Source organism: Onychomys torridus, chromosome 5 (genome assembly GCF_903995425.1).
Source record: "Onychomys torridus chromosome 5, mOncTor1.1, whole genome shotgun sequence".
In the NCBI taxonomy this organism is placed as follows: Eukaryota; Metazoa; Chordata; class Mammalia; order Rodentia; family Cricetidae; genus Onychomys; species Onychomys torridus.
In genome coordinates this window covers 72,114,579-72,134,097 of record NC_050447.1, presented here as the reverse complement: position 1 = coordinate 72,134,097, position 19,519 = coordinate 72,114,579, and the positions used below count along the sequence as shown (strand labels likewise).

Genomic DNA, 19,519 nt, shown 5'->3' with positions numbered 1-19,519 from the left:
ATATTTAGCCAGTATTCTCATCTTGCTTCCTCGGGGTCTGGCTGGTGACTCCTGACTCCACCCTTCCTCTTCTCAGAATTCTCCTAATCTGGTCACCCCACCTCTACTTCCTGCCTAGCTACTGGCCAATCAGCATTTTATTAAACCAATTCAAGTGATAAATCTTTACAGTGTACAAGAGCATTATCCCACAACATACTTTATTAAAAATTGTCTAATTATCATCATCCTCCCTTCTGGATATTCTCACTAGTCCCCTTCTATTCCCCCAATACTCCTTCTGTTTTCATGTCATATATGTGTGCATGCGTATTTAACATATTTCGCAATGGAACAAGATGTGTGATATCTGTCTTTCTTCCCCCTCATTACTGTTCTTGCCTCCACTCTCTCCCTTTTTAGAACCCTATTTCTACTTTCATATCTATGTATAATATAAATAAATGTATTTATTCTTAAGTCTAGATTACTCAGAGGATAAAAAAAGCATGATATTCATCTCTCTCTTTTTTCCACTTAGTGTGATAGTCTCCAGTTCTACCCATTTCCCTGCAAAGTACATAATTTCACATTCCACGTGAATAAAACCTCACTGTGTAGATGTGCCACATTTTGCTTATCCACTCACCTGTTGGTGGGCACCCAGACTTCCTTTATCCTGGCCACCATGAATAAGACTGCTATAAACATGGATGTGCAAGCATCTCTGTGAAATGCTGTTTTAGAATCCTTTCGGTAAATATCCAGGAGTGGTACCACTGGATCACGTAGCAGCTGATTTCCATAGTGGCTGCACCATTTTACATTTCCGCCAAGAGGGTATGTGAGCTTCACTTCGCCTGCATTCTTGCCAGTGTTTGTCATCTGTTTTCCTGATGACGGCCATCTGGCTAGTGTGACATGCAATCTCAGTGCAGTCTTAATTTGACTTTTCTCTTGTGGTTAAAGATGTAGAATTTGTTTTCAAATGCTCATTGGCCATCTTTATTTTGTCTTTTAAGAGCTGTCTGTTCAGTTCATTAGACTATTTGTTGATCAAATTTGTTTTTTCCCTAATGAGACAGAATTTTTATTTTTATTTGTTTGACTATTTTAAATTGGGTTATTATTATTGCGTGGGTACATGATGGGTGTGTATGGGCACATGAGAGGAAGATGAGAGCTCTGTGCAGTAAGTCCCTTTATCCCTCCTTTATGTGGATTCCAGGGCTTGAGTGAACTCAGGTTTCTGTGGGTTGTTTCCCACTGAGCCACATCACCAGCCCCAAACAGAATTTTTTTAAACTAAATAAAGTAAGATAAAATGAAAACTATGATATTGAATTAGCCAAGACAAGGCAACAGAGAAATGAAAGAGGCACAAGAATCAGAGGCCCACTCATTCATAGATTCGGGAGCCCCACAAACATACTAAGCCGAAAACTATAGTACACATGCAGAGGACCTGGTGCAGACCTGTGCTGGCCCTGTGACTGCTGCTTCCGTCTCTGGGAGTCCATATGACCTTTGCTCAGTTGATTTGGAGGTTCCTGTTCTCCTGGTGGCCTCCATCCTCTTTCTCCCCAACTCCTTCTGCTTCCTTTTCCATAGGATACCCTGAGCTCTTGGGGCAGCGGCTGCGAGCGGTGGGGGGGGGGGGGAGCTTGATGGAGACATCTCATTTAGAGCTGAGTGTTCCAAGGTCTCTCTCTCTGCACAATGTTTGGCTGTGGGTCTCTATATCTGCTGCAGCAGGAAGCCTCTTGGATGATGACTGAATAAAATGAGTACTTGATTAGCATAAGGAGTCATTTTATTGTATTTGGTTTTACCCCAGGGCTCTAGGCTATCTAGATTCTGGTTCTTGGTCACCCAAGCAGCCTCAGGGATGGGTTCCATCCCATGGAGTGGGCTGAAGTCCGATCAGACAGTTAGTTACTCACACAAGGTTTGTGCTACCATTGCCCTAGCTTATTTTGCAAACAGGACAGATTGTAGAACAAAGGTGTTGTGGTTGAGTTGGTGTTTACTTTTCTCTTTTGGTAGCCTGCAGAGTACCTTTCCATGTCTTAGACACTAAAACATGATGTTCAGGATCAATGAAAGAATAATACACCTACATCAAAACAGATCAGGAGAAACTGAGACTGATGCAGTAGGAATCCTCTCTGTTACATTGCTTGGGTTGAAAATGGAATCAATAAAACTCATTCACTGGTATTCTTCAACTAGAAAAATCTTGTTTCCCCGAATAACTATAGTTTGCTCTCTTAGTAAAGTTATCATCCAGCTCAGCCTGTAGTAGCCAAAAACTACTTAGGAGCCACCCAGACAGACTCACACCGGTCCCACAAAACAAAACCAGGCTTGGAACTGGAATTATTTTCCTCATAATTTTCTTCCTTTCTTACAGAAGCCTGATTCTCTTAAATCCTTTGGGGATCTCTTTTTCTCTTTTAACTATACATGTTTGAGTTGCCAGCCCCCTTTCCTGACTTTTTACTAGGTTAGAAATTTCAAAGCCACTCCAGTACTCTCTCCCCACGCTTAATCAAAGCCACATTGACAACCTTGTGAGGTGTCACATATTTTATTCCTGAGTCCCACAAATCACTAATAATAGCCTATTATACGTGTGTGTCTATGAGTTCCTTTCCAGTTCTTAGATGTAGGTTGACTTTTTGAATTTCCAATTAGATTTTTTTTTAAGGATTATGGACATTTGGTCAGATTCCTAGAAGATTCTGCTTAATGTGACTCTCAATTTATAAATATCTTTCATGTCAACTCCTGCTTATGATCTTGGTGACTTTTGATCACCTGCAAAGTGGCAGATCAGCCTCAAACAGAAGGATGAGAACTCCCAAAGGTTGAAGAAATCATTCAAGAGCACTCAGTTAGTGGAGGCAAGATCCCTTGGCTTTGAGTTTTTGGTCACCCATACTGCCTAGACATAAATGGCAGTGTTTATGAATTCCATTTTAGGCTTTAAGCTGCAAGATGCTGTAATTCTTTGCCAGTTGTGTGCATGTGGGTGAAAATTTCCAGAACTTGTCTCTTAAAAAAGAAACATCAAAGCTAAGATTTTTGAAAAGGAAATTCATGATTTTCTACTAACATGTCACAATGTAAATTTTAGACTCAGATTGAATACATTATTCTTTTAAAAAAATGTCTGTAGTCATAAGTAAACTCGGCTGAAGTCTTAATTAGGTGTTTATTTTGGCTTTACCTAATAGGACTTAAAACTTCATTTTGTAACTTATTTATTTGAGAGGCAAGGAAGAAAAATAAAAATTTGTATGAGAGGAAACACAAGCAGATAAGATGGTTTAGGACAAATGTCTTTAGGAATTCCTTAGCTATTACTGTAGAGTGTCTTGAAGTGGGCAGATGAAGTCACGTGGCAAGTCAGCTGACTAGGAGCCAAGGTGAAAGGCATGATTGCTGCTTTTGATTAGGACCTGACGTGTGTTACACTTGGGCTGAGTTTCTTATCTAGCCTCTGTCAAGCTGAGATCTGCAAAAGGGATGGAAAACTGTGCTGGGCATTATCTTCAGTGGTAGTATGAACACATGCTCCTCAGTTAAAAGTCAACCCTGAGTGTCCGTCCCTTCATGCTGGTTTCTGATGCATGTTGAAACACTTGGTGCCCATCTGGCCAGGAAGAAGGGTATTTATTTTTGTTATGTGATGTATTTGTGTTTCTGGGTGGGTGTATACCACCTGTGTTCATGGGTGCCCGAGAAGTCCAGAAGACGATATTGGATCCCCTGAAACTGAAGTTATAGGTAGTTGGTTGTGAGTGGCCCATGGGTGCTGGGAACTGGCTTCTTGTCCTCTGGGTGGGTAGAAAGCATTCTTAATAGCTGAGCAATCACTCTACCCTCACAGGAAGAATCTTACATGTTTTACGATCAAAGATTTAGCTTTCTTCAAAGAAGTGATAATGATCTGGTATCCTATCAGGAATAACTTACATGTACAAGATGCTCAGAGCCCACATTGTGTGGAAGCTAGAGTTATCTCTGCGGTGTGAAATGTAAGAGAAGCTTCCTTTAAGTTGTTAGATATCTTATACATGTTTTCATGTTTTATGTGTTTAATGAAAGCCACACTCATGCAAGATACTTTTCTTTTGAGCTGGGGAACAAGAACCAATGCATACTAAGCAAGCACTCTACAACTGAGCCATATTCCCAGCCTTAAAACCATCTTGTAGCTTAGACTTAAAGAGACATTCCCACAATGTATTAAAATTAGTTTTCAAATATATTTAAATGGACAAGTAGAACTACAGATATATATATAGTATATGTGATACTTTGATAGATGTATATATACTGTAGAAAATCTAAATCAAACTACTTAATGTACCTATCAGTGTATTACTTACTTGTGTGTTGCTGTGATAAAACACTATAGCCAGAAACAACTTTGGGAAGATAGTTCATTTTGGCTCATGCTTCCAGAAGAGCAGAGCCTATCATGATGGGGTCTGAAGAAGAACAGGAGCAGAAAATTGACTGACTGGGTTTCATCTATGCATAGGGATCAGGGGGTGTGGGGCTGGGAGTAGGCAGTAGCTATTAATCCTCAAAGCCTTCCGCCAGTGACCTTCCTCTTCCAGTAAGGCTGTACTATAACCTCCCCAAACGGTGCAACCACCTTGGAAACAAGCGCTCAAATATGTGAGCCTATGAAGATCGTTTCTCATTCAAACAACAGTCACCTAATATCATTCACATTTTTCTATTGATTATAACATTCAAAATCTATCTTCTTAGAATCCCCCGTATATAATAAATCATTAAAAACTATTGGTGACATACTGTATGATAAAGCTTCAGAATGTATGCCTCCTAGCTACAACTTGTCACCTTTTGACCACACCTCTGCAGCACCCTCGAACCTTCTGTAAATTTGGTTTCTTTATATTCCACTCACAGTTTTGCTTATGGACTGTGTGTGTGTGTCTGTGTGTGTGTGTCTGTGTGTGTGTCTGTGTGTGTCTGTCTGTCTTACTGACTGACTGACTGACATAATATACTACAGATTCACCCACTGTTGCAAATAATAGGATTTTCTTCTTTTATCAGGTCAAATAATCTGCTGTATTTATGAATCACATTTCTTATTCCTTCATCTACTGGTGCACAATAAAGAGGACTCCATATCTTGGCTAGTTATACCATCATGAAGATGGAGTAAGGCTAGCTTGTCAATGGGGGAGATATAGACATTGGAAGAGGGGGCTTCTGGATCATGTGGTAGTTCTGTTTTCAATTTTTAAAAGACCTTGCATATTATTTTCCATGGCAGATGGACCCATGTATATTCATACCCAGCTGGTATAAAGGTTTCTTTTCTCACATTCTCACCAGAATTTGCTCTAGTCCTTCCAGTAATAAAGTTGATATCTCACTATGGTATGAATTTTCATTTCCCTGATGACTAATATACTGAACATATTTTCATTTACCTGTTTGTCTTTTCAGTATCTCCTTTTGAGAAATCCTTGTTCAGGTCCTTTGTTCAGTTTTTAATTGATGTTATTGCTGTCTTGCTATTGAGTTGTTTGAATTTCTTATACAGTTGAGATATTCCCTTAACAGATCTCTGGTTTGCAATTTTTTTCTTCAACACCATAGATGGTCTCTTCACTCTTCTTTGATAGAATTCCATTGTCTGTTTGTGCTTTGTTGCTTATGCTGTTGGGGTCATGTCCAAAGAAATGCCATAAACTTTTCCTCTATATTCTCCTAGTAGTTTATAGTTGTAATCCATTTTGAGTGGGTTTTGTATGTGGGTTTGTATGAGATGGGGCCCAATTTCTTTCTTCTGCATGTAGATATCTAGTTGTTTCGACCATTTATTGAGAAGCTATCTACTCTCTGCTGTATGTTCTAAAACCTCTGTGAAGGTCAGCTAGACAAACTGAAAATGTGTGAGTTTATCTCTGCACTCTCTACCTTGTTCCATTGGCCCTCGTGCCTGCTTTAAATGCCAGTATGATGCTATTTTGATCTCTATAATTATTCAGTGTATTGTATTTTAAAGTCAAGTAGAGCACTGTCTCTAGATCTGTCCATTTTGTTTATGATTGCTTTGGCTATGTGGGGTCTTGGTTATACATTATGGATTTTTCTTTCTGTGAAGAACCTCATTAGAGTTTTACAGGGATTGCATCAAGTCTGTAATCATGTTGGGTATCATGGTCACTTTAATAGTAGAAAATTTTCCGAACCTAGGAACATGGGCTATCTTTTCCACTGATGTTTTTTTTTTTCTTCATCAGTCTCTTTCATCAATATTTTATGATTTTGAGATATAATGTGTTACTTTTTCTACAAAAAAGTTTTTAAGGAAAATTTTAAGTTTTTAAGTGTTTTAAGGAAATTTTGACACTATTGTGTTTGATTGTTTTCTTTAATTCATTCACAGACAGTTTTTTATTATGTAATACTGGTACTGATATTTTTGTTGATGTTAAGAGTCTCCCTACACAGTCCAAGCTGGTTTCGAAAGTTCTATGTAGCATAGGTTTCCTCAAATTCTCCTGCTTCAGCTTCCATTAAGACTGGAGTATAAGTTTGTACCACCCTTGTCAGTTTTGATTCCTTTCTTTCGTGTGTGTGTGTGTGTCTCTCTCTCTCTCTCTGTGTGTGTGTGTGTGTGTGTGTGTGTACACATGCAAGTGTGTTACTGTAATATAAACCAGGGCTTTACATATTCAGAACAAGTACTCTTAATTTCTTTGCTAATTTTGTATCCTGCAATTTTATCAAATTCTTTTTTATATATATTTTTAGAGATGGAGTTTCTCTGTGTTACACTCCTGACTGTCGTGGAACTTGCTTTGTGAACTAGGCCGGCCTCAAACTCACAGAGATCTTTCTGCCTCTGCCTCTGCCTCTGCCTCTGCCTCTGCCTCCTGAATACTGGGGTTAAAAGTGTGCATCATCACTGCTTGGCTCAAAATTTTATTTCTTTTTTTTTTCTCCTAGAGCGTTTAGTGTTTTCCACATATAAGACCATATTATCTGCACATAGAATTATTTTACTTCCTTTCTGGTTTAGATGCCTTTTCTTTCTTTTTCTTGTCTTATACCCCTATATGTTTCTACTATTTTGCTTGAATGTAGGTGGACTGGGTGGGGTATTTGGAGGTGGCTTAGGATTTAAAAGCACTTTCTCCTTTTGCAGAGGACCCAGGTTCAGTTTACGGCACCTACATGGGGAAGCTCACAACTGCTTGTAACTCCAGTTCCAGGGGCTCTGATGCCCTCCTCCAGCCTCTGTGGGCACTGTTCACATGTGCACACACAGACAAGCAGGGACACACAACATACACATAAATAAACTAAAGGAGTGGGTGTCCTTTCTGCTTTCTCATCCTAGATGTACAGTTTTTACTTTACAACTGGAGTATGATACTAACTTGTGATATTTGGCCTCTGTTGGGTTCTTCCTGCCAGCCCTAATAACTGAGAGTTTTGAACATGACAGAATGCTGAACTATGACAATGATTGTGTACACATATGAAATGAGGGCATGGGTTTCTTTTCTTGTAGTGTCTTTGTTTGGCTTTGATATCAGGATATGTCTGCCCCTTGGGAATATTTGTTCCTCTTCCAACTTTTTAGACAAGTTTAAGAAAGATTGGCATTCATGTTTCTGGTGCCTTAATGTGTAAATTTATTGCTGTAATTTTAACTGGCTGTCATACTTAAGACATCATCATTCTTGTCAGACAACAGGAAAATCAGAGTGAATGGAACTAAAGAACCTATAGAGTTTAAATCAAACCAGTGGTTTGGAGCAACAGTGAGAGCTCACAAAGGAAAAGTTGTGGTAAGTATGAATGGTTTGGGGACTCTTTGCCGTGTGCATCACACGGTTTAATGCCGTGTGCATCACACAGTTTAATGCCTGATTTACACAAACCCTTTTCTAGAGGGATGTGCTGGGAGGCTACCTGGCTGCTTAAAGAACAGAGGTGTGTAAAACCAGACAGACAATGACTGAAATTAAAAGAATCCATTCTTAAAAAATGTGCTCAAAGCTATAGGAAATGAAGCCCTTTCCCCCTCTATAATTCCAGATACTTGCAAACGCTTTAAAAATTACTGGAAAAGTGGAAAATTAAAAGAGACACCCTGAGGGAGTAAACACCTTATTGTTCAAGATCAATGTAAAAGACTACTTAAAGTTGAACCAGAGAAAAATAGGTCCAGGGAAATGACTCTAGGGTTGTTTAAATGATCATTTGTTGTGGGATCTTTTTTAGAAGAGTGGGGAAGTTTTTCTTAATAGTAAGACCTTTAAAAACTACCAGCTGACCAATGTTTTTTAATTCATTAATGATTTTTAAAATAAACAATCCCACTTTTAGGTTGGGATCTCTCTGCTCTCAAATGCTATGACTTTGATTTTATTTTCTTATTCTTGTAAAGAGCTCTATGTGTCTAAACTACTGGGAAATGAATGACTTTTTAATAGAGCTGAAGGATTTTTGTGTGTGTGTGAAATGACTCAATGCAGTTGTTGAACACAGGTCATGAAAGAGAATACAAACCTGTTTTTCTAGTTCTAATTCTGCCATGTAGTTTTCATTTTTGGTGGTGGATAAGTGCCTCAAAATACATGTAATCATCAAAGTGTAAAACTCAGTATGAAGTCCCACAGCTTCAGAATGGCTACTCTGGCTATTCATTGAGATGTATAGACTTTAGGTCTGGTTAATTTTTGTGAGTAATGTTTATTTTATTTGCAAGATTTTTTATACTAAGGTTTATAAAACAGATTAATTAAAAGAATAGAAAAACAGATCATGTCATGAATGAAGCACACTTTTTTATTATTGCTAAAATTAACTTTTGCTGGTAAAACTCCTGATATTAAGCAAGCTAATTTGAAGGCAGTTCTCTCATTTCACCCTAATATATTCCTTGAAATGGCATTACAAGACATAATTTAACAAGTATGTTTTTGATTTCATCAGAGTCCTAAAATTAGAACATGTAAGTAAGTCATCAAATAAGTATCTGATATGACAAATTACATACCATAAAACCCAAGATGTAAGAACTAATTTATAATAACCTGATAAACAACTGTACTTAAACTTCTATCTAGAGGGCATGGATTTAATTTCATTCAACGTACAGTTATTTATTAAGAAGATTTTACATGCAAAGCTCCATGTGTAGTGTGGCTAGCGGCTAAATAAATTCTAAGCAAGACTTTAATGTGTGAGTAAATGTTTGCATAGTATGCATTCTTCTCAACGTTTCTGCTCTATGTTTTACCTGGAAATAATTGTGGGATGTTTTATTTATAACCTGCAGGATTTTTGTCATTTTAGAATTGAATATATATTTATAGAATGACTCATCATGAAGGTTATCCATGGCCACTGGAGTTTATTAGAATAAATTTCTTCAAAGCAGGCAGAACCAGGGTATTGGGTTACTTCCCAGTGGTCACAATACCTTAGAAATGTGTGTCTGTCATTAGCATGTGCTCTTTGAAGGCTTGCTTATCTTCACTGCTTTTTGACTTCCAGTTTTTCCCTGAATAAAAACCATTACATATGAACTAGCAAAAATTGCTATGATAAGGAGGTAGCCCTCCTATGTTGCAGTGATAAACTCAGGCAGTCCACAAAACAGAGGTTTATAAACCTGCATGAACCTGTTGATTTGAATACCATTTTTAAAAATTAACAACAAGACAAAGGAAGGGGTAAGTTATTTTAGAACATAGTATTAATTCATTCACTGTTTGGATGTCATTTGCTGTTCCAGAGGCCCAATCATTTTTAAAGAATGAATAGAAAAATGTGAGGTTTTGGCTTTTAGGAAATAATTTCCTTTTATCAGTTTACTTTTTATTTAATTAAAAATTCTACCATGGGATAGGAGCATCCCTCTATTTATATACAGTTTTTACAATTTTCCAGTGAATTAATATGAAAAACTAGCAGGAGGCCAATTAGTTCACTTAACAATTTAACATAATTACCTATAACTTTAGTTACACTGGTTAGCAATTCAAGTCAAGCTATTGTCTGAGAAACCTACATCAATGCTGTATTTCTTGCCTTTGCAATCCACAGGCCTGTGCCCCTCTGTACCACTGGAGAACTCTTAAACCTAACCCAGCAAAGGACCCAGTTGGCACATGCTATGTAGCAATTCAGAATTTCAGTGCTTATGCTGAACACTCTCCTTGCCGGAACAGTAAGTTGTTTTATATTCCTTGAAAGTAAAACTGTGATAGATGATATCTAAGATTCAGAATTCTACTGATCTATTCTATATTTATTTATGTCTTATTTACTTTTAGATTGCTCTGATAAGGCACCATGACCAACTTATAGAAGAAAAAAGCATTTATTAGAACTTACAGTTTTCAGAGGATGAGTCCATGACCATCATGGTAGAGAGCATGGCATCCGGCAGGAAGGCAAGGTGCTAGAGCAGTAGCTGAGAGATTACAACTAATCCTCAAGTAGGAGGCAGAGGGAGCAAGAGCTCTGAGAATGTTTTGGGTTGAAATCTCAAAGTCACCCCCACTGACATAACTCCTCCAATAAGGCCACACCTCCTAATCCTTCCCAAAGAGTTCCACCAACTGGGAGCTAAACATTCAAATACATGAGCCTATGGGAGCCATTCTCATTCAAACCACCACACTTTCTTTATTTTTATTTTATTAAATGTATTTATTTTGTGTGTTGGTGCACACATACATGCCACAGCAATGTGTAGAAGACAATAAAGAGTTGGTTCTCTCCACTATGTGAGTCTTAGGGATGGAATGTGGGTCATCAGCCTTGGCAATAAGCAACCACATGTGAGCTGTGTTGTTACTCTTCTGGCTTGAAAAGTCAGTTTTTAGATAGTCTTTGGTAGAATAACTGTGGCCCTTAGCTGACAACTTCTGTTGAAAATCCCCACTCTGTGTTCCACAAGATGCTGACCGGCCACCCAACTTGTTTATGGCAACAGTAATATCAGTTAGGATGACTGGACTGGAGTCATTTCTGACTGCAGCATTGCATAGCCTTCATTCCCAGTGGTTGTTGCATTGTTTGGCAACTACGTACTTGTTATCTGCATACCACACTTCCTGCTTAAAATGTTGAATCCCCTTTATTCTCAAAAGAGTCTGCCCACTTAGAGTTCAAATCTCATCTTACAGTCCAAGGGTTCTCCCAGGACAGCATCCTTTTGATAGCTCTTATCTTGGCTTGGAGCTACTCATGTAGACCAGGCTGACCTCAAATTACTTATTCCCCTGCCTTAGCCTCCCAAGTGCTGAAAGCAAGCATGCACCACCCCACCAGTGCAGTCTATCCTTTAAAGCAAACATCTGAGTGCAGCCTTAGGGGCACTGATGGTGAATTACTTTGGGAAGTCACAACTGATAGTGTGGTTATCAATTACCTGCTTGGAATTCTTTTGTAAACTTCTCTATTTTCCTAAGTTTTTGGTAGAGTATTGTGAGATGTGGATAAGCAACAAAGGAACTTTCTATTATCCTTCTTCTAATTAATGGGAATACATTGTAGAGAGAAAAATGTCACTACAAAGAACATTAGAGTAACTTATTTTAGAATAAATAAATGATTTTTAAATGATTCAGTCTGAAGTTATTAGAGATTGTCCTAAAAACTACAAATAAAATTTTCCTCTTTTGTATTCTCATTATTATTATTATTTTGATTCAAGATCAATTTGGGGAAGACTGTAAGCAAATATCAGAATAGAGTAGTGAAGATAAAGAATGGATTAGTGACTTTAAAGAGTTAATAAAGAAACCACTAGGATTTATAGCTCCAAACTAAACCTGAACTTTTTAAATCTAAGAGTTTTTCAAGAGGGTTTTGGCAGGAAACAGAGTATGATTTACTAAATGTGATCTGGATGAATGGTCTGAGATTAAAAACATTATATCAAACAGCTTTAAAATGAATGTCCTTAGTTGAGAATGAGGCTCAATTATAACACACATTTACTGAACACATTGACACCAACTATTCTATATGTAATGAGTGAGTGTGTCAAGGAGCTAGAGAAAACAAACCAACAGTGTGCAAAGAATGGGATATTAGTAGGAAAGAGGGGAAGAAACCAAAATAAACAAACTCATACTATAATATTAAGTATTAAAATGGTATACAAATAGATAATTGGGTTTATAATCAATGAAAAAGGTAAAAGAATGACCTGAGTCTTCAGGAACATGGAAAAGGAAAACTCTTCAGAAATGGATATAGAAAAGATTTTTCAGCAGAGGACATTGGAAAGGAAGAACTATGAATACTGGTAACACCTGGGAAGTGGCCATAATTCTCACCAAATAAGAGGCCAGTATTATTGCACTAGAGAGATTCAATACTAGACTTCTCATCAATGCTTACTTATATCTGTGTGGGTTCCTCAGGGTTCGCTGTAGGTGTTTCCTCACAGCAGGAAACAATGGCATCCATCACGTACCCATTGGCCCTGATGACTTAGAATCTTCTGGCTATCATGAAGTTCACTTGTGAAACTTGTCACTGTGTCTCACTCTGCCCTTATACCTCATGTCCTTGTGACTTGTGAGCCTTGGCTAAGTCATAGCCCACAGAATCTTCAACAGCATGAACTTGAAATATTTTCTAAAACTATTCGTTATAATAGCCAAGAATTTTGAGCTCTCTGGGCACATCATCATGCCTGTTTTTTAATTCTCCATTTTCCCAGGTCGAAATATGCAGAGCCAGTATGAAATGGAGCTGTAGGCACTATCTGGCTCTAGAGCACAACAATGCTTTCCTATACTCACATTTCCTCCTCTTCAAATCACCCAAAGAGCTAGCTTCCTGTCATGACAGAGAAGCTCACAGTCCACTAACACAAAGCCTGCTTGTTCATGGCCATATGGTCAATATCACAGAGAGCATATCAGCAATATCCTTTTCAAAAGAAAACTGAAAGAAGTGTCTTACATTACTTCTATAGCACAGATCCAGGGGCATTGTGAGCACTGTGGGTGGTAGCCTGCTCATTTATCTGAATGGCATGCCTTTGGCTCTTATGACCATTCATAATTCAGGTGAAGGTGGTTCTCACAGCCTTTCAATTTCACTTTAGCAGTTAACCATTGGCAGTGAATGAACATGAGCAGCACATGTCCCTGGGTTCCTGAGTTTATACAGGGACATAATGTTTAGAGACATTCTGAGGTTCCAGGGAGAAAAACTCCTTTGGGTCTCATGAGTTATAATTCATTGAGAAAAGGGAAGCAAACTTGCTGAGCAAAGAATCCATACTCTTCTCTAATTGCCACTCAAAACAAACACTGGAAGTTGATTATTTTCTCAATGACTTATTTTCAGTTAGAGATTTAAAACAAAAAAATCAATGTCCTGTTATGAGTAGAGAATGGTCAGGTTCCTTCCCTTCTGAATAATTTACAATATTAAAAATATTAAATATTAAAGAACCAATTTCAAAAGTAGATTTTAAAGGTTTGTGTGTTTATAAATCATTCCTTAAATATAATCAGTGCAATCTACATGTGTTCACATAGACTACATCATATATTTATATATATATATATATTTCTGGATGGGTATAAATTTTATACCATTGGGCTTCTAGAAAATTAGAATCCCATAAATTGAGGTTATATAGATGGGATTTTAGGGAAACTTTAATATTCATAACCATCAATCCTACATACAGTTGTAAAGGAAACAATGGATTTGGTGAAAGACAAAGTATTTGAAACACAAAGGGAGTATAATTAGGTGTGTAGTGATAAATGTCTGTCAGTCTAAGACTTGGAGATAGAAGCGGGAAGATTGGGAGTTTGAGGCCATTCTCTGCTACATAGTAGGTTCCAGGGCAGCCTGGGCTGCATGGGATGCTGTCCAAACAAACAAACAAATAAATAGGACAAAAGGGGTGTCTGCACAGAATTGTTAGGAGAAAATAGAACTGTGATCTTGTTGGAAGACAGAAAATGGATAATGTTCTAGAAAGGCAGAAGGATCAGATGCATTTTAGAGATATTCTGGAACAGGGGCATGCCCAGCCTATCAGAATTTCCTACAACAATGTTTGCTCCATTCTTGCCTCCTCACTGTAGTATTGCTTGAATGATATCCTCAGTAAGAAATATAGAATCATTAGTACACTCTTATTTAACTACATAATAACTGAGATTCTCCGCTACTTAACTACATATTTACTATAATTCAAGTATGTTAGAAGGTGCAGGGCCTCTTTCAAAGTACAGGTTATAGGGAATAAATTTATTATCTTAATATCCTACAGAGTTCAATAACAATATCCCTGGAGCCCATGTACTCAGTATAAAGCCTATAGTTCGTAAAATATGTATGACAAGATCCCACTGGGTATAGAGAAGACAAAACCAACCATTTTTGGGGGGTTCTCTTCTGCGATCATTAGCATTGCAATGTTCCTGTGAGATCACAAGAATCAGAATACAGTTTTCAAAGTAGCCTAACTTATTACAATATAATACTCAAAAATTATGTTCCTTTTAAAGAGCATAAAAATGGAAATAGGCGCTGGAGATGTAGCTCAGTTGGTAGAGTACTTGCATAGCAGTCATGAATCCCTGAGTTTGGTCCTAGCACTACATCAGTTGGCTGGAGTCATTGCCACTTGTAATTGCAGCACTCGAGAGGTAGAGGCAGGAGGTTCAGAAGTGCAAGCTCATCGTCAGCTGCCTAGAGGGTTTGAGGCCAGCTTGTACATGAAGAATGAAAAGGAAATCTTTACCAGTTTCTCTGCAGAAAGCATGCTCTCAGGTGATCGTTTTAAGTTGTCACTGTAGAAATGGCAGATACTTCAGGAGTGGGCAATGGAGACATTATGGCTACATGGACATTTGAGGACACAATCAGAAGATGGAGGTTTTATTTTGGAAGTGAATATGAGTATACACCCCAATATAAACCCATACTTTGATATATTCCCCAACTGGAGAATGGCTTGTGTGCCCTGTGCTCAATAGACCTAATATCATAACCCACTCAAGTTGATCTCACTGCTGCATGAATGTAATATTCAGGATCAGAAAACACATGGAAATATACTTAATTGCCTGGAAGGCATTTTAAGGATAAAACACGAGTTTGTCCCTTTGATTCAGTGGTATATGGGGAAAATCTGTATTGCTTATTAAAATACTTCTCAGTGTGATGACATTATAGTTGGCCTATGTTTTGATCATTCCAGGCAATGCTGATCCTGAAGGCCAAGGTTACTGCCAAGCAGGCTTCAGTCTGGACTTCTACAAGGTGAATCTTTTGGTCTCTCAGCATCTGGTGTGGGATGAGTTTTCTTGTCATTGTTTCTACTGTTTTATTTTCTGTCTTTCATTTCATACCCACCCCTCAAACAATGATAGCTGAAGAAGCTTTGGGAGCATATCATGTCTGATAACTTCTCCTTGGGTGTTTTTTTCCCCCATTCACTCTTTATTTCTATTTAAATCTATGCATATGGTAATAGTATAGAAAAGCATACAGAATGAAGGGATTCTTTCTTTCCACTCTCAGCAGTAATCGTTTTGAATGCAAATCTCAAAAACTCACTTCTAAAAAGATCACAAGAACCTATAAATCGGTCACCTTATCACTTAGTCATAACTGGATGCTTTGATTTAATATTTATATTGGATATATATTAAAATTTATATATCCAATTCAGAAAGCAGAGAGCGCTTGATACTCATATGAAGGAAAATGGTTCCATGCTTTTAAAATTAGCACAGGGAAATTCCATAAACATATGCTCTGCTTCACTACTGGTTCATTGCATTTTTCTATGATTGCTTGCTTTGATATTTTTCCACTACAAGTTACAGATTGAAGCTAGAGAACAGGGCTACTCACATTTGCTAATCTGGAGTTTTTGCTTTCTCTTTTGAAAAGGGGTGGGTTTACAGATTTTTTAAAAAATAATTTTACATTTCTTTATTTACTTATCGGAGAGAAGTGTCTTTTAGAGTCGGGGTGCGGGGGAGCTCAGAAGACAAATCTAGGGACTTCTCTCCTTCTACCATGTGAGTTGCAAGAATCAATTCAGATTGTCGAGCTGGATGACAAGTGCCTTCACCCAGGGGGCCATCTTGCCGGCAGTAGATATATTTTTAAAGCAGGCATTATTGTTGCCTTGAAAATAATTGCAATGAAGTTTTTTGGGTCTTAGTCGCTAAGGTTTTCAAAAGACTATGCCCATTAAACTGCAAACTTAATGTACAAGCCTTGCTCAGCTCCAGCAGTGGCAGCCCCCCTCCCCTGAATTTATATGTTCTCAAGGGAGCAAGACCAACATGTCTAACTGAGTCAAATTGAAATTATTTAACATAACACACTAAATAATTAAAAGTAAAAAAGAGAGGAAAATGACCTCCAGGCCTCAGGTATAAGGAAAGTGGTTTGAAGTCCTCTTTAAGGAAGTGTGGTTTTACGAGGAACACACTGTTGGAGCACAGCTTGTTAGCAGTGACTCGGTGTCTTTAAATCACTTGGCTTCTTGTCTACACATTCCCTGGATGCTTCTGTTTTGCAGAATGGAGACCTTATAGTGGGAGGACCTGGGAGCTTTTATTGGCAAGGTATGTTTCCTATCAGAGGAAAAGCATGTGTGTTGTTACTAACAGGGGGAGCAGAAGCAGCAACAAATGTTGTTGCCCTTTTCTAGTGGCACCAGAAATTCCTGCTCACATTTTCTTGACTGAAGCATCATTACAATTTGCACTTTGTTGTGCAAATGATGTTTCTAAAGTGTTATTCAGTCTACTACACATTGCTCTACCAAGAATTTATGGTGGCTATGCCAGGTTTTGTACTTGATATTGGAGACACTACACTGAGGACAGATTTGTTGTCTTGTCTTGAAAGTTTGTTGGGGCTGTGTTAGCACTCACTGACTTATGGCCTTGGGGCAGGGTCTCTCATTGAACTTGATCTAGAAGGTCACTTGTCCAGTCTGCATGCATGGGGTGTACATGCACACACGGATACATACAGTCACACACACACACACACACACACACACACACACACACACACACACTAAAAAAAAAAAAAAAAAAAAAAAAAAAAATTAGGCCAGTGGGAAGGATCCAGAAAGACAGATTTATGACTAATTTGTATATGAAATTACTGTTAAACTTTACTGACATGTAATTACAAACATCAGATAGCATTTCATTCTCTTAAAATTATTTTGCAAACTGAAAAAATAGTCTTATGCCAGAGATAGATGTAAACTGAAAATTATTTTCACGTGTGTAAATATTTCCTTCTAATCTTGATTAATTTATACATTTAAAGTAGAAAGTTCATCACACATGAATTAATAGTCATGTAATCATACCAAAAAAAACCTTGTCTGAGATACAGGATTTAAAGTCTTATAGCTTCTTAAGAAGTTTCTAGACCTAGCTAACAAGAACAAGAGACTGTCAGGATGTGGGGGGAAGGAAGGGAACACTGAGCTGAAAGCCAGAGAAAATTGGCAAATTCAACATTCTTCACAAGCTCGAGCATACATCTCTGTCTTGATATCAAAGCCGTCATTCGTCTCCATTACGCAGAAATATTTATAACCTAGTTTGATAGGATTTTATTTTTTCCTTGGACTTCAATTCAAAAGACTGGGAATTCCCAAAGAATAATGTAGCTTTAAATTAGATGTTAAGTACCATGTTTTCAAAACCATTTCTCTCACCTTGTCTCAAAGAGCATGAGATGACATTTTTGCCACACTAAATATTCGGATGCATAAACTTTTCCATATGATGATGTATTTTAGATATTTGTGTGTCCCAATACAATCATATTTGAAGACTTCTGAAAGTGACTTTGGGAGAAATGAACCAATGTTCTTATCAATGTTGGTGGCCATGAATGTCTTTTTTTTTAAGATTTATTTATTTATTATGTATACAGAAGAGGGCGCCATCATTACAGATGGTTGTGAGCCACCATGTGGTTGCTGGGAATTGAACTCAGGACCTCTGGAAGAGCAGTCAGTGCTCTTAACCGCTGAGCCATCTCTCCAGCCCCCATAAATTTCTTTTTTGTGTGTGAAATTTTAGATCTCATTGGACACAGCTGCTTCCTACTATAATAATTTTATGTTTACTCTATATACTTTTGCAATAAATGTAAATGGCTCAGAGATTTATTAGATCCTTCCCTTAACTTAGCCGGTATCTTTCCAATCTGTCCAGTAAGTGAGTTCCACACATATTCTTTGCAAGAAGACAAAACTCCATATTAGAATACCAAGGAGACTCTAGTTGTATAGCTCCTAGCAAAACTATGTGACCTTGCAGGATGGCATTGAGTTCTTTGAGCATAAGACATTTATATATGACTGATTGATGTTAAATTTCCATCTGGCTTGAATATTATCATTTTGTTTTGTTGTGGTTGTTGTTTTTAAGACAAGCTCTCATGTAGACCTGCATGAGCTCAAACCTATTATTGTGTAGCCCAGGATAATCTTGAACTTCTGATCCTTCTGCCTCTATTTCTGAAGTGCTGAGATTAGAGGCATGTGTTTCCCTGTTCAGTTTTATGTTGAGCTAGGGATTGAACCCATGGCTTCATGCATTCTAGGTAGGCGGTCTCTGAAATGAATACCATCCTCAACTTTAGAATACAAATTTAAACATAAATTTCCCTTGCAAGTGTCCTTATTCCTTCATACTTTTATCATTTGAAGGAAGAGAGGGGATATACATTAAGAGTACAGGAAGAATGGATAAAACACTGCCATTTATCTTTGGCCTCCTACTAGAATGGAAAGTTCTACCCAGTCTGTTACAACTAACCTCTGCCTGTCAGTTCTTGGGGGAGGTAGGGACATTCAGGAGTGTGTGGTGTGGTTTCATGTTTGCTGAGTAAGAGCCTGCCCCTCCCTTGCATCTATTCAGTGGATGTATTAATTTGTTCAAACACAGGTCAAGTGATCACTGTCAGTGTAGCAGATATCATCGCAAATTACTCATTCAAGGATATTCTAAGAAAACTGGCAGGAGAAAAGCAGACTGATGTGGCTCCAGCTTCCTATGATGACAGCTACCTCGGTAAGAACTGTGGCTCCAGATGTTTGTACTTTCTCAAAAGGCAAGTAGATTAAATGTATGTGAAATGTTTAGTCCTGACTTACGTGATGTCACCTGACATCTTTTGAAAGCTTTCTTTCTTTTATTTTGAGTAGACCCTTACATTTTCCTTTTCACCACAACTTGTTTTTTCCAAGACATAATATATAACATCCAGGATTCAAGCTGCTATTCTGTAGGCTCTTTAATGTGCTCTTATGAAAGATTGCTGGAAGAAGACATCTGTAGTAGCAGGGCTTCTGCTCATGCTATGGGGCAACATGCTAGCAGCCCCGTCCAGTTTCAACAAAATCAAAAAGAATCTTTCTAGATTCATCTCAAATCGTAACATATGCAAACCACATGATATCCATTTACTATTACTG

The 19,519-nt window shown here is 37.9% G+C and overlaps 1 protein-coding gene across 2 annotated transcripts in view; it reads left to right on the top strand.

Annotated features, from left to right (window-relative positions):
* The window catches only part of Itga8 (integrin subunit alpha 8), a 181,397-nt gene that overhangs the window by 24,121 nt on the left and 137,757 nt on the right, over positions 1–19,519 (top strand). For both annotated transcript variants that reach the window (XM_036188716.1, XM_036188715.1), the window contains exons 3-7: positions 7,735–7,835; positions 10,102–10,225; positions 15,248–15,309; positions 16,586–16,631; positions 18,990–19,115. In XM_036188716.1, coding sequence (XP_036044609.1) covers positions 7,735–7,835; positions 10,102–10,225; positions 15,248–15,309; positions 16,586–16,631; positions 18,990–19,115 — 459 coding nt within the window. The remainder of the gene's footprint in view (positions 1–7,734; positions 7,836–10,101; positions 10,226–15,247; positions 15,310–16,585; positions 16,632–18,989; positions 19,116–19,519) is intronic.